The sequence below is a fragment of the Cricetulus griseus genome, chromosome 4 (genome assembly GCF_003668045.3).
Source record: "Cricetulus griseus strain 17A/GY chromosome 4, alternate assembly CriGri-PICRH-1.0, whole genome shotgun sequence".
NCBI lineage: Eukaryota > Metazoa > Chordata > Mammalia > Rodentia > Cricetidae > Cricetulus > Cricetulus griseus.
The window spans coordinates 89,033,277-89,048,752 of record NC_048597.1 but is presented as its reverse complement, the minus strand read 5'-3'; the positions used below and the strand labels follow the sequence as shown (position 1 = coordinate 89,048,752).

The window sequence follows — 15,476 nt, the reverse complement described above, 5'->3', positions numbered from 1 at the left end:
CAAAGAGGTCAGAATTACAGTTCTCATTTATTAAGCACCCACTGGGATATTCTCCACTGCACAGGAAACATTCAAAAGAAAGTCCCTGCAGGTATTAAGAAAAAAGGTAGCCTCCACCAGCTATCACCCTTAACTTGGAGTCAGCCAGTCTTGACACAAACTGGAATCATCAGAGTAGAAGGAGCCTCAATTGAGACAATGCCTATATAATATCCAGCTGCAAGCCATTTTTCTTTTTAAAGATTTATTATGTATACAACATTCTGCTTTCACGTATGCCTGCACACCAGAAAAGGGCGCCAGATCTCATTATAGATGGTTGTGAACCACCATGTGGTTGCCGGGAATTGAACTCAGGACCTCTGGAAGAGCAGCCTCTTAAGGTTAAGATGGCTTAACCTCTGAGCCATCTCCTCTAGCCCATAAGACATTTTCTTAGTATTTGATGGGGGAGGGCCCAGCCCACTGTGGGTGGTTCCCTCCCTTGGCTGGTGGTCCTGGGTTCTATAAGAAAACAGACTGAGCAAGCCATGTGGAACAAGCCAGTAAGCAGCAATCCTCCATGGCCTCTGCATCAGCTCCTGCCTCCAGGTTCCTGCCCTGTTTAAGTTCCTGCCCTGACTTCCTTCAATGGTAAAGAGTATTGTGGAAATATAAGCTAAATGAACCCTTTCCTCCCCAATTTGCTTTTTGGTCATGGTGTCTCTTCACAGCAATGGAAACCCTAACTAAGACAGTAGTCTAGTGGGGGGGTCTGTGACTGCCTAACTTTGTTTACAGAATTTTTCATGAATATTAAATAAGCATTTTCCCGAGGAAATGCAGTGCTTAGCTTCATGGATTCTCTAAGGCTCTAGAAAAGGAGCTCTGTGTGTGGACATTCCAGTCTCCATTCTTAGTTGTTTTGGAGACAAGTTCTGCTATGTCTTCCAAGCTGGCTTCAACCTTTCAATCCTCCCCACTCCACCTCCAGAGCATTATATAGGCATGTTCCACCACTCCTGGTTTATGAAATGCTTGGGATGGAACCCAGAGCTTCCTACATGCTAAGCAAGCTCTCTCTCAACTTGAGTTACAGTCCCAGCCCAGTCTTTATGTCAACAATTCCATTATCTCAGGACCACCCGAATCAGAATTACCTGGCATACTTATTTAGTAGCAGGTTCCTGGCCCCCACCCAAAAGTTCTGAGTCAGTATTTCAGGGTAGGGTGTGGGATGTTTTATTTTCTTCCTGGCTTCTCAGCTGATTTTATTACATGGTTAAAAGTGAGAATCATTGTTCTAAGTACCCATCTCTGTGGCAAAGGATTTATAAAATAAGGATGTGACATTAAAGTCGGAACTGGTCTCTGTGTCCTCTCCCTAGGAGAGAACCCTAGATGTATGCTGATTTGTCATTGGAGAGGGTTGGAAATCCCATTGGGATATATCCCCCACTCTTGTATGGGACACTAATTTAGCTGGAATGTTCAGAGGAAGGACAAGCCAGCCAGCCAAAGACACAGGTGTGGTTTTGGTCCAAGAATCTAAGACTGAGTTAATCCTTCCCTGTGGGGTTACACCCCAAATCCACCACCTCCTGTTTCTCCCCAGACAAACCAGTCCCAGGATCTTGTCTGAACTGCACAAAACCAACATGTCTGGCCTTCCTTCCTCTCCCACTGGGCCTATTGCACATCTCCGGTGGAAGACAATGCTGGGGCAAAAGCATCTGAAGGCCTCTGTGTCACCCTGCCCCTTCCCTGCCCCTAGGCTTCATTCCTCCTCCATCTTCTCCCGCACCTCTGCAGGCAATCCCTCATACAGGGTGTCCTCCACCAGCAGCCCTGACTTCCTCAGCCCCTTGCAATCACCAAGTTCTTCTGGCAGAGCCTCCAGCCGGTTACCCTTAAGCTCCAGACGACTGAGGGTCCGGAGGGCAGCCACATGGGGTGAAAGCTGAGTTAGGTGGTTGTATCCCAAGAGCAATGTCCGCAGCTTCTGGCAGAAGAACAATTCGTCGGGCAGGCTCTCTAGTGCATTGTAGGAGAGAGCTAGATGCTGGAGGCTCTGGAGAAGGCCCAACTCAGGTGGCAGGGATCGAAGCCCATTGTGGGACACATCCAGCAGGCGGAGGCCAAAGCACTGGCCAAGCTGCGGGGGAAGAGTCTCGAGCTTGTTGTGACTGAGGTAGAGCTGCTCCAGGCCTCGGAGCTTCCTCACGTGCTCAGGGACATAGGCTATCTGGTTGTGCCACAGCCTGAGAGTGACAAGCTTCCGACAGTGCTGAAAGCTGAGGATTTCCTCAATAGACCTAAGGTGGTTGTCCTTGAGGTCCAGTTCCTGCAGAGCCCCTAGACTAAAGATTGCATGGGGGATACGCTCCAGCCCACAGGCTACCAGTTCCAGTTCCCGTAGCACCGCCAGCTTTTTGAGGCTGTTGAGGGCAAGCAAGCGAGCCCCATCATTGTGCAGGCTGAGTCGCTGAAGGTGTCCAGCCACATCAGTCACACTGGCTGGCACTTTCCCTGCATTGCTACGCAGAGACAGTACCTTGAGTTGCTTAAGCTCCCGGAGGCTCTCAAGGGTGGCAGCCCGAGCCATCTCTGGGGGAAAGAGTCCTTCCAGATGCAGTTCCTCCAAGCCTCGAAGCCCAAACACCCAGAGGGGCACCTCTCGGAGCTCCTCAAATTTGACACAGATCACCTTCAGGCGATCCCGCAGGAAGATCTGTGACGAGAAGGGCAGCCTGGCTGGGGAGTGAAGCAAGCTGATCTCCTGAAGGTTCACAAGCTGGGAGAGCCCTGGGGGGAAGGAGATGTCACAGATGGCCTCGAGTCTGAGTGCTTCCACTTCACTGAGCTCAAAGACAGTGTCAGGCAGTCCAGGGAGCATGCAAAGGGCCAGCTCCAGCCGGCCACGTGCGTTGCGCTGCAGCTTCTGCCTCAGCTTCTCAGGTGTCCACTCATGGTTGAGGTTGAGTTGCTTCAGGCGGCTTTCACTGACTTCAGAAAGGAAGACTGCAAACCGTTTAGAGTAGAGGGAGTCGTACTGGTCAATGAGGTGGAGCATGAAGGCGAAGTCATTCTTAACATCCGGGATGTCATTCATGCCCGTCTCCTCACGCACAGAACGGAAGGAGTATTCTTTGAGGGGCCTATGGAAGAGCCAGTAGAGTGTATACAGGCAGGTGATGCCATAGACACACACAAAGGAGATGTAGCAGAAGGCCAGCTTAGAGAAGAGGTGGGCCTTGGTGTGGTTGCAGCAGAAACTGGCGTACCCTGTGACCTCCGAGGTCTCTACTCTGCAGGCCACCAGGAAGCTGATCTTCTCCACATAGACCAGGTTGTAAACCAGGATGGCAAAAAACTTACACACTTTGAGCACCGTCTGCCGGATGTACATAGAGTAGAGGATGTCACCCTCTTCCACGTGCACACGGAACTTCTTGACTTTCTCAAACAGGGCCTTAGCTTGTTCGCCCTCCTTCTTGTCCAGCAGGGTGACGACTGGAGGCTCAGTCACCACCTTTTCTGGCTCTACCAGCACTTTCTCCTTTTCACCTTCACCTGCCTTTCCTGAGCCTGCCCCTGTTGCGGATACTGTGGTCACCACGGCCCGTCCAGCAGCTGGGCCCTTGTGGTTCTCTCCAGACACCTCAGACAAGGCCCGAGTGGTCCATGGGGAATCAAAACACTTGCCCAAGATGGAGATGAAGTGTTCAATCTTGGAGCTGGTGCCAGGGAATTTGAACCAAAAGCTGGTACAGACCATGAAGATGAGAGTATGAATGACCACCAGGTAGGGGAAGTACTTGGCATACCAGTGGAGGGCTGTCTCATAGCAGAGCTGGTTAATAAAGCTATACTGTTGGAGATCTAGGTTGTTTTTAAGGCCACTCAGCTCTCGGAGGCCCCCCATCTGCTCAGAGACCCCCTGAGGCAAGAGCTGCTGGCAAGGAGCCTCTGATAAGTTCTCTCGGGGTTCATGGCTGGGCAGGCAGATGATCTTGTCCTGTGTCACCTGGGGAAAGGAAGAGAGTGAGAGACAGTGAAGGAACTGGGGAATTGTACAGAAGAGACACAGAATGAGGTGGAGACACTGAGCCTAGACTGCGGTCAGCTGTTTGAATGTGGAAGAACTGTTAAAACTTCAGCATCAGCATCAATCTTCATCTGTAAAGAATATTGGGGGTGGGCGGGTAGCTAACGTGGTAGAGTGCCTGCCTAGCATGTACCCATTCTGATTCTCACCAATGCATAAACTGGGCTTGGTAACACATACCTATAATCCTAGCACACAGAAGATGGGAGCCAGAGAATGAGGAGTTTAAGGTCATTCTTGGCTTCATAGAAAGTTCAAGGTCAGCCTAGACACTCTGATTCTTGAAGCTGGAGCAATGACTGCTCTTCTAGAGGTCCTGAGTTCAATTCCCAGCAACCACATGGCAGCTCACAACCTTCTATAATGAGATCTGATGCCTTCTTCTGGTATGCAGGCAAACAAGCAGACATAATACTATTTACATAACAAATAAATAAAATCATTTTTTAAAAAAGACGCTCTGTCTCAAAAAAAAAAAAAAAAAAAAGGAGGGGCTGGAGAGATGGCTCAGAGGTTAAGAGCACTGCCTGTTTTTCCAGAGGTCCTGAGTTCAATTCCCAGCAACCACATGGTGGCTCACAACCATCTGTTATGAGATCTGGCCCCTCTTCTAGTGTGCAGATATACATGGAAGCAGAATGTTGTATACATAAATAAAATATTTTAAAAAAAAGATTGTGAGGGTATATGATTGTGTTGAATTGTGGTCCCACAAAAAGAAACTAAATCCCAACCCCTAGTGCCCGTGACCTCATTTGGAAGTAGGGTCTTTGCACAGGTAGTCATAGTAAGGCTATGATGAGTCCCATGAGACTGTATCCTTGCAGAAGTAACATAGGGCAGAAATGGACCTCACCTGGTAGACTGCTCACCCAGCATGGTGAAGCCCTGGAGTCCCATCCCAACACTGCATAAACTGAGTGTTGTGTGCACATGTGAAATACTAGTACTTGGGAAGTGGGTGCAAGAGGATCACAGTTCATCAATTTTTTTTAAGCTCTGAAACCAGACATGGTGGTGCACACCCTTTAATCCCAGCACTCAGGAGGCCAGCCTGGTCTAGACAGTGAGTTCTAGGACACCCAGGAATACACAGAAAAACCCTGTCTCAAGAAACCAAATAAATAAAATTTTTAAAAAAGTTTAAGGTTCTATCAATAACAAAATTCCATCTATAAGACAAAGAAGTTGGGCCTGGTGATGCTAGCCTATAGTCCTAGCTACTTGGGAACTGAGGCCTGGGCTTCAGAGTGGGTGCAACTTCTAGACAACTTCAATAGACACTAGACAAAGGGTGTGAGTAGGTAGGATTCAGCTCAGTGGTAGAGTTCTGGTCTATAGAATGCCCCGCCCCATGAGGGGCTTTGACTTTGCCTCTGCAGTAGAGCCCTTGTGTAGCACTAGAAGCCTTTAGTTCTATCCCCATTGCCACAAGAAAGATAAAAGTGTGTGTGGGGGGAAACACCCTAATATTACTGTAGACTATAATGCCATTGCCCTTGGAGATGGAGGAGAGGAAGGTAGGGGTCAGAATAGGTCTGTGTGGGCTTTGGCACTGGCTCCCTCTTATTTGTCTCTTATTTTTTTTTTTTTTGAGTTTCTTTTATTGTGATTTTATTGTCTCCATACCAAGAGCAGCTTAGAACTGGATCACCTGGCCCTTTCTCTTCTTATCGCCTCCCAGTTCAAAATGCTTGCATCTCTTAATAGCCAGCATCCTCTTAGATCTGCAGTTGGGCTCAACACACTCAAGCCTCAGCACAATCTTCTTTGTAGTTTTAGCCTTTTTTCGGAAAATAGGCTTAGTCTGCCCACCATAGCCACTCTGTTTCCTGTCATAACACCGCTTTCCCTGGGCATACAAAGAATCCTTGCCCTTCTTATACTGTGTCACTTTATGGGGCTGGTGCTTGCCACATTTCTTGCAGAACGTCCGGCGGGTCTTAGGAACGTTCACCATGTTGGCGGGAGCGATATTGGCACAGAAAGTTCTCTTATTTTATTGGTGATATTTTTATTGAACCCAGGACCTCATGTAAGCTAGGCAAGTGCTCTAATACTGATATTTTTTCCTTTTCTATGTACTTATTTCATTTTAGAGATAGGGTCTCACTGTGTAGCCCAAGAGGTCCCAACTCATCCTCTGTGCTATGATTCCAGGTGTACATCACCACACCTGACTTCAAATTTATTTTGAGATAGAGTTTTGCTAAGATGTCTAGGTTGACCTCAAATGTGTGATCCTCTTGCCTCGGCCTACAGAGTCACTAGGGTTATAGGCACTTGCCAAGATTTCCAGGCTCTCTGTCTCTCTTCTTGGGTGACTTGAAGGCTTCAGGACTTCAAGTACAAGGCCTACCCCTTTAGAGAGAGCCACCTACCTGGAGGGTGCAATTGACGACACTTCCGCATCTCATCATCATGGTGGGATTGTACCCATCTGTACAGTACAGTTGAAGAACCCCCCAGATCATAAGCACTGCCATGGTAAGACCATGCCCTCTTAGAGTTCTGCCCTTCATGTGGAAAGTACAGCTCAGGATCCCAGTCAGGGGCATAGCCATAGTGAAGTCAGTTGCCTTCATGGCAGTAGGGGCTAGAGAGTGGTTAAGAACTCTTGAACCCCCCACCCCCCAAAAGCAGCCAGCAGTGGTGGTGAACACCTTTAATCCCAGCACTCAGGAGGCAGAGGCAGGTGTATCTCTATAAGTTTAAGGCCAGCCTGGTCTATAGAGCGAGTTCCAGGACAGCCAGGGCTACATAGAGAAACCCTGACTCCAAAAAAACAAACAAATAAACAAAAAACAAACAAACAAAAAAACAAAGGGGAGAAAAAAACAAAAACATCTCTCATCCATAACTCTAGTTCCAAGGAATCTAACACACTCTTCCTACCACTACATGTGGTGCACATACATACATGCAGGAAAACACTCTAACACATAAAAGATAATACATCTTTAAAAAAAAAAGACCCTCATGAGGAGCATTGTCAAGGTGTGGTGCCACTCCTTCACATCCTTACCACTCTCTGGCCTCCCCCATCACCTGGAAAGAGCAATCTGAGACCCCAGCCATTAGCATGGCCATGAATATGGCCACTGTGAGACCCCATTCCTTCATACCCTTGCCCTGTCTGCTTTGACTCTTGCCTAGAGAGCTCATTGCCACAGTGGGGTCCTGCCTCTTCACAAGGGTCACCCCTTGTCAAGAGGGCACCTCTTAAAAGCCCAATCATAAGTATTTCCAGCTGTGCAGCCCTGCCCCTTCCTCACCTGAAGAGTGCACCCGAAGACCCCAATCATGAGCATGGCCACAGTGAGGTACTCGGCTAATACGTCCCACCAGGGTTTGAGCACCTTGAATGCAGGCTGCTGTTCTGTGAACTGCTTGAACTCTGCCACTGGGATCATCCCGCCTGTAGGAGTCAGGAGACAAGAGGGGTTGAGACATAGTGAGAGCAAGGTACCCCTGGCAGGAGAAACCCCAGAGAGACCACACACAGGTCAGTGCCCCCAATACACTCTTAGCCTTGCTAGAACTTTCTAGAATCTATGAGGTATATGCTCTCTTCCCTTCCTAGCCTGGGGCTTTTTGCTTCCTTCAGAACTCTCCTCCTTCCCAATGTCTCAGCTTTTCCTGCTCCGCAAAGCCCCTGCTTATCTTGCTCTGCCTGTCGTCCCAGAACTTATGGCAGTAAAAACACGGGGCAGCTGTGCTCCAGCTTCCTCCTGTAGACACCCACCTCAGCAGGAGGAAGCCTATGACATTCATTCTGGTATTCCTTCACTCTCTAGCTGCTCTCTCACCTCCACCCTACCACCAGAGTATCCCCAGCCTCAAGACTTCCGGGGTGTGCCCCCTGCCAGGGGTTCTCTGGGCACCACCTCCAATCTCCAACCGGAAAAGCCGGCTGGGGAAAAGCATGCTGGAGCGTGGCTGTGCTCTAGTTAAGGGCCTCAGGGGTCAGGGAGTGGCCAGGCTAAAGGCTACTGAGCCCTGGAGGCATGTGCCAAGACACCTGAGTGTTCAGATAGGGACTAGAGCCCAGAATGGGAGGAAGACGTAAAAACCCTGGGCCCTGAGAGGGAAGAGTGTGAAGAATGTCTAAAACAGGAGGATCCCTAAGCTGGAAAACTCTCAGGGTGACACCTATGACTGGCTGCCAGGCTCCAGGGCTGCCAGCCCACTCTGTCTATCTCTGGTTTCCTTTTCTACTAAGGTATCATTAGCAAAGGCCAGGCCTAAGTCACACGGGGGTGTAGGATGCAAGCTAGGACACTACTCTTCCAGGAAGTCAGCTACTCCATCAGGGCAGAGGGGGAAGTAAAAATGAGGGTCTCTGGACAGCCCGCCCTGGTCAGCATCTGAGCTTTTTGTGAGCGCGAGGGTGTGTGTGTGAGTGTGTGTTGGGGGGGGAGTATGGAGGTCAGAGAGGAATCACAGGAGACAGTTCTTTCCTTCCATCACGTGGGTCTTTGGGATGGAACCCAGATCATTGGGCTTGGCAGCAAGTGCCTTCACCCTGAGCTATATTACTGGACCCCTCTATCTTTTATCTTAAACAAGTCCCTGGGAAGCTAGGTATGTAGGCTGGCACTGTAATCCTATCACTCAGGAAACTAAGACAGGAGGATTTTGAATTTGAGGGCAGCGTTTATGCTGCAGAAAGAGACCCCGTCCCCATGCAACAAAACAAAAACAGGCCAGAAAACTGGCTCAGAAGATAAAGCGCTTGTCATGAGGCATGAGAACATTAATTTAATCCCAATACCCACGTAAAAGCCAGAGTGGTGCAAGGGTGTAATCCCAGTGCTGAGGAGGTGGAGACAGGAGGATCCTTGGGCCTCACTGACCAGCCAGCCTAAGCCTAATTGGAAAGCCTCAAATTCAATGAGAGACTGTCTCAAATAAGATAGAGTGACAAAGGAAGACATCCCATAAAGATGCCTCTACACACACACACACACACACACCACACACACACACACACACAGAGAGAGAGAGAGAGAGAGAGAGAGAGAGAGAGAGAGGGACAGAGAGAGGAAGAAAGAGAAACAAAATCAATAGCTTCTTAGGAGCTCTTTGTCCTGATCACTTGTGGTGGCTCTGGCCAAAAATGGGGTATCTGTGTCACCAGCCAATTGTTCTGACACATCCATGTCTCCTTTTTCTGTCTCTGTCTCTTCCAATGGTTTGTAGTGAGTGAAGTCAAGGTAGGAGTTCAGAGCCTATTCACTAGGCTGAGATAGGTAATTCACAACCAGACCCCTTTACCACACTGGTGGACCTATCTGTAGGAAAGGGAGCAGGCATTAAGTCTTTATATACAAGAGAGACAAGCCAGGATTCCCCAATTTATCCTGAATCAGGTACATGCAAGGAGATGACCAGACAGTTGGTCCTCCTGTATGCTCACCAAGTGCTCCCCTGTTCTAAGAAAAAAAAAAAGCTTAAAAAGAAGTCTCAGTTGGTAGGGCTCTTGTCTTGCAAGTACAGTTCTCTGGATTCAGACTCTAGCACCGGTAACTAGGCATAGTGGCACCCACCTGGAATCTCAGCACTTGGGGGTCTGAGGCAGGAGGATTGGAGTTCAAAATTATCCTTAGCTACATAGGGCACTCAAGGCCAGCCTGGGCTACATGAAACCATGTCACAAAAAGAACCCCCCCCCCGCCCCTTTAGCCTGCTGTAGCTCAGTGTTGAGTGTTAGCAAAAGTGTCTCCAGGACTGGAGGGAAAAAAATCCCATTTCCATCATCTGATAGAAATGATGACCAAAGGGGAGAGTGAGAAGGATCAGCAGTTAAGAGAACACTGCTCCTGTAGAGGACCAGAGTTCAATTCCCAGCACCCATACTGGGTGGCTCACATCCGCCTGTAACTCCAGCTCTAGAGTCTCCAGCCACCCAACAACCTCTCTGGCCTCCATGAATGCCCAGTGCACAACAAGCCTACCATACACACAACATCACACATACATAAAAATAAAATCTTAAAATGAGCTTAGAGCAAGGAATAGTAATGCTCCTGTCATCTCCTGGGTGGCTTCTTCTGAGGCACTGCTCAAGGGATGCTGCACATGCAAAAGCAGGAACCAACACCCTGTCTCCACCTTCCATGATCCATCACACAGCGGTACAAGTTCCCCAATGCTGCCAACCCACTCTCACAAGTCCCAGGCCAGGAGACAGGAGCCCTCTACTCAGCATCCAGGAACAAGACATACACACCATGTAGACAGACATACACACAATCAGAGGGAGACACAAGGATTATCATTGTCTGACCCCATGACTCAAACTCAATCTTCCAGAACCTGCCATTAAATTCTAGCAGGCAAATACAAGGCTGGCCCTTTCCCTATGTCTGGACAGAGCTGATGGGAGGGTTTAGCAGGAGGGACTCACAGAACTGGGGGCGGTGTAGAGAAAAATAGTAAGGGAGTCTTTTGTTGTGTTCAATGCTGATTTCTTTTGTTTATAAGGTTTTTTATTTTACGTCATGTATGCATGTGTGCAGGTGTATGCATGTGTGTGTGCCCAGTGGTTGATGTTAGGTATCTCTTACTGCTCTCCATCTTATTTATTAGCGTGAGTGGTGTGTGTGTGTGTGTGTGTGTGTGTGTGTGTGTGTGTGTGTGTGTGTAGACCAAGGAACAACTTTGTTGGATCAGTGCCCCCGCCCCAGACAGGGTTTCTCTGTGGCTTTGGAGGCTGCCTTGGAACTAGCTCTTGTAGACCAGGCTGGTCTCAAACTCACAAATATCTGCCTGCCTCTGATTCCTGGTGCTGGGACTAAAGGCATGCACCACCAACACCCAGCTTCAGTTCTCTCTTATCTTTATGTAGCCTCTGGTTATCAAAGGTGCTTGGGCTTGCTAAACTCGGCCCTTATCTTTTTTTTTTTTTTTTTTTTTTGACACGGTCTCTCACTGAAATCTGAGGCTCAGCATTTTAGCTGGACTGGCCCTGGAATCCACTAAAGTTACCGATGTGTACCACAGCGCCCTGCTTTTATGTGGGTGCAGGAGATCCAAACTCAGGTACTCATGCCTTCACAGCAAGCGCTTTATCCCTCAGCCACCGCCCAGTCCTCTCCCTTTCCTGATTGTTTTGGAGACAAGATCTTGCTATGTAGCTCAGGCTAGCCTTGTGCTGGCTGTGTAGCACAAGATGAACCCAAAGTTTCAATCCCCCTTCCTCAATCTCTTAAGTGCTGGGATTACAGAAGTGTGCCACCATGTTCAGCCTACTGCTGAATTTTATCCCAGTTTTGGAAATAAAAGTGTAGATGCCTTTGTCTTGGAGGATGAACATAACTCATTGAAGATTTCACTGTGTGTGTATCATTTGAGCCTGTCTAGCCAATGTCCCCCTCCTGTTTGATGGCACCAACTCTGTTCCATCCAATGAAGGCACCCCAATGGCTCAGTCAGTAAACAGCTTGCTGCACAAGCATGAGGACATAAGTGACATTCTAAGCATCCATGTAAAGTGGGCAGGGCAGCCTGCATCCATAATCCCAGCAGGGTGCGGTAAAATAGGTTGATCCCTGAGGACCACTGGCCACATAGTCTAGCCAAAATCCATGAACGTCGATTTAGTGAATAACGCCTCAAAAAATAAAGTGGAGAAACCACCGAGGAGGACACCCCAAATCAGTCTTTGGTCTGCACACACACCCACGCCCACAAGAGGTGTCCCAGAAGACCAGGCTTGGGAGGATCCTGCAAACTCCTTCCCACATCGAAGCCCTGCTTCTGCTGCTGAATGGATGAAGAGGATGCCCCAACCTCAGTCAGCCTCCCCAGCTGCATATCCCATGCTAAGGGGTGAGGGAAGATCAGCAGAGTTCTTTAACCTTTACCGTACAAAGTCAGAACTAGGGGTGTAGCTTAGCTGGTAAGATGCTGGCTCAGGCCTTGGGTTCAAGTCCCAGCTCCACATAAAACCTGGAATGGTGGCACACAATCCTGTAATCCTCCTTAGGATAGATGCAGGAGGACAGATAATACATCGAGGGCAGCCTAAGCTGCATAGAGAGTGAGCGTGTTAGAGTCAAGCCTGTATTTTATGACCTTGTCTCAAACAAACAAACGAACAAGAAAAACAACAACAGAAATCCAAAACCCCAAACCCAAATCACAGGGCTACTGCGGATGGCTCACTGGGCAAAGGCCCCTGCCACCAAGCCAGAAGACCTCCAACTCAGAGGCCCATAAGGCAGAAGGAGAGAACCAACTACTGCAAAATTGTCCTCTGATCTCTGTGTGAGTGTCACGCATGTGTGTATACACACAGACACACAAAATAAATAAATAAAGTAAAAAAAAAATAAACACGTAAAAAACCCAAAAGCTCAAAGTTCAGTTCCAAGGGAGATTTTTACAAGGGAGTTTTCTGAGGTAAGGAAAAGTCACCCCTAGTGGCAAGTCTTGGGGTGGGAGGGTTATGGACTCCTAGGCTAGCACTTTCCCAAGCTTAGTTTGCTGGGACGTGGAAGGGGTTTTGGAATCGTGAAGTGTAAGAACCTTAGGGAGCGGGTTGGTGAGATTAGGGTCTGCAGCTTTGAGGGCACTCCCTTTCTGTCTTTCTCATCTACCTCCAACCACCTCATGCTGGCACAGGCTGTAGAAATCAAAACTCCTGAAGTCGTTGCCTGCCTGTTGATTTCCCTTCCTTCGCTTGCTCCCAGGCTGCCTGTTCCCTGGCTCCTGGGGGCCAGGCTGAAGGTTACGGGACACCTCTCCCACTCCCAGCCCCAGCCCCCAGTGTGTGTGTGTGTGTGAGGGGGTGTTGCGCTCGCCCAGGCCACGGAGCCACCCACACCTGAGCGATCCTCCCCCTGGGCCATTCCCTGGTTCCAGGCTGATCTCCACCTGTGGGACGAAAGTCCCCCAACCCCAGCTACTTACCACTCAGGGATGGAACTCTGGGGCCCAACTAGTAGATCCCAGGGAATGGCTCGACCGGGACTCCCGCTGAGTTCCCGGGCGGGCGGGCGGGCCGGCCGGCTGTACAGGGTGAGTCAGGGAGGGCTGGGCCAGGAGCCGGGAGCCGCCCCGCTCCGCCCCGCCCCCGGGATGTCTCGGCGCTGCCTCGCTCCAGGTCGACCCCACTCCACGCCAAGCGATCGCGAGCAAGGCGAGAGATTCCCTAGTGAAGAGTCTTTAGAAGTCTGCAGTCTCGCTAAGTCCTGGCCTTGGGGGCAAACTGGTATCCTGCAGATGTACCATCTGGGCAGGTGTCGGTTCTGGGAAGCATTTCCTCCAATCCCTAAGCATTCCCACCTGGTACCAAAGCTCAATCGAGGCCCGAGGCCCGGGTAGTTTAGGCTTCGGGCAGGGGAAGACCAAGAGCAGAAGGCTATCCCTCTTCCAGAGCTGGCTTGCCATAAGGAGCTGTTCCCGGCCACAGGAAGCCACAGTGTGGGTACTAGTCTTCGGATCTCTACTTAGGCTTTTGGCCCATCCTGAAGGTTGGAGGGTTGGGGCAAGGACAAACTCTGTCCTCAGCCTGGGGTGTGACACGTGGTAGACATGGGTGTGCAGGGCCAGAGGGTTTAGGGAGGGAGGAGGGATGGGGGCTGGAACTACCTTCCCCTTCTCCCCCCATCTCTCCTCCTCAAACAACCCTCAAATTCTCCAGATAGGTGAGGATGCCCTTGAATTTCTGATCCTCCTGCCTCCAGCATCTGAGTTTCCACCGAGAGGATTACAGGAGGGTTTTCAGGCTGAGGGATTACAGGCTTGTGTCATCATGACACAGGTTTATGTCGTGCTGGGGATGGAATCTAGGTGCTGGGCAAGCACTCCATCAGATGAGTTGAATGGTCACCTCTGAGAGCCCCATTAAAAAACAAAACAACCAAACTCATCCTGGCTCACCACTATCACCACGGCTACCTAGGTCTCACCATCAGCAGCTAAGGGAGGCTTTAACTCCAGTCACAGACCATCAAATACTCCATCTGGAGGCAGCCAAGTTTGTGCCTTCATGTTCTCTCAGTGTGAAAAATACCTTCTCAATGGGAAACCTCCCACTTAGACTAATAAGTGGGAGAGAGAATGTGCCCTCCACCCAACCCATACACACACACACACACACACACACACACACACACACACACACACACACGCAGGAAGATGCACACACAGAGAGAAAAAGAATTTAGGAGCTGGAATTTAGGCACAGCAGTTAAGAGTGTGTACTGCTATTGCAGAGGACATCCTAGCACCCATGTCTGGTGACTCACAACCAACTGTAATTCTAGGGGATTTGACACCTTCTTCTGGCCTCTGTAGGTGCCTGCATTGATGTGCACATACTCTCCACAGACACTTGTGCATATACATAATTAAGTGAAAGAAACGTTTTTAAGAAAAATCCAACACTTGGGAGGAAGAGGCAGGTCCACACTGCTATGGGGTGTCCACCACAGAAGACTACAGAAGCCACAAAGCAAGGGTAGTACATTTAGAGACTTTCCCCAGAACTATGGACTTTGATGGATTAGGTCTTTGTTCTCGTTTGGCTAGTGGAGCTATGTGTTGAGGTTTTGGGCCTGGATGTTATGTCCATCATGGAGTCAATTGTGCTAGGGGTCTTGGGACCTGTTACACATGTAGAGAATTCCAGGACAGCCAGGGCTACATAGTGAGACCCATTTTTCCCCCAGATCAGAGACTGGAAACCAACTGGAATTCTTTAAGCCCAGAGTACTTCTTCAGGCAGCCCAAGAACAAAACTTTCTGTGTTTAGCAGGCTCCCCCTTTCCCTCCTCCTCTCCTTTATTTCTTCCTGGTATTCAACATCAAACCTAAAGCCTTCCTTAAGCTAGGCAAGTGTACTACCGCTGAGCTATGCCCTTCAGTGTCATGTTTTATTGATCTTTGTTTAAAACAGGGTGTCACCATATCGTAGCTTAGGATGGCCTCAAACGTGCCAAAATCATATGTGTGTGTGTGTGTGTGTATGTGTGTGTTTTGTTTTTTTTTATTATTTTTTTGTAATTTTTTATTAGTTCAAATTAGGAACAAGCTTGCTTCACATGTCAATCCCTTCTCCCTCTCCCTCCCCTCCTCCCCAACTCTCCCCAATCCCCACCTGCCCCCCACCTCATCCACTCTCGACTCCCCAGGCAGGGCAGGGCCCTCGACAGGGGCTCCCCAAAGTCCACTACATCATCCTGGGCCGGGCCTAGGTCCTCCCCGATGTGTCCAGGCCGAGAGAGCATCCCTTCATGTGGGATGGGCTCTCAAAGTCCCTTCTTACACCAGGGAAAAATACTAATCCACTACCAGGGCCCCCCTGTAGTGCGGAGGTCTACTCATTGACATCCATGTTCAGGGGTCTGGATCAGTCCTGTGCGGCAGTGTGTGTGTCTTT

At 49.4% G+C, this 15,476-nt stretch overlaps 2 protein-coding genes across 2 annotated transcripts; both read right to left on the bottom strand.

Moving 5' to 3' along the window:
- Positions 1-1,205: 1,205 nt before the first annotated feature.
- Positions 1,206-13,104, bottom strand: Lrrc8e (leucine rich repeat containing 8 VRAC subunit E). The gene is made up of 3 exons (XM_027415826.2): positions 13,004-13,104; positions 7,363-7,505; positions 1,206-4,006 (listed from the first exon to the last, which is right to left on the bottom strand). The coding sequence occupies exons 2-3, from the start codon at positions 7,498-7,500 to the stop codon at positions 1,757-1,759; spliced, it is 2,388 nt and encodes a 795-aa protein (XP_027271627.1). The 5' UTR covers positions 7,501-7,505; positions 13,004-13,104; the 3' UTR covers positions 1,206-1,756.
- Positions 5,668-6,084, bottom strand: LOC107977859 (60S ribosomal protein L36a-like). Its single transcript, XM_027415828.2, has one exon. It carries the CDS (start codon positions 6,045-6,047, stop codon positions 5,727-5,729), a length of 321 nt encoding a protein of 106 aa, XP_027271629.1. The 5' UTR covers positions 6,048-6,084; the 3' UTR covers positions 5,668-5,726.
- Positions 13,105-15,476: the final 2,372 nt, after the last annotated feature.

Coding starts and splice junctions, on each gene's coding strand:
- LOC107977859 (XM_027415828.2), bottom strand. CDS start 6,047: ATGGTGAACGTTCCTAAGACCCGCCGGACGTTCTGCAAGAAATGTGGC.
- Lrrc8e (XM_027415826.2), bottom strand. CDS start 7,500: ATGATCCCAGTGGCAGAGTTCAAGCAGTTCACAGAACAGCAGCCTGCA. Junction 4,007..7,362: donor TCTTCGGGTGCACTCTTCAG/GTGAGGAAGGGG, acceptor TCCTTTCCCCAG/GTGACACAGGACAAGATCAT.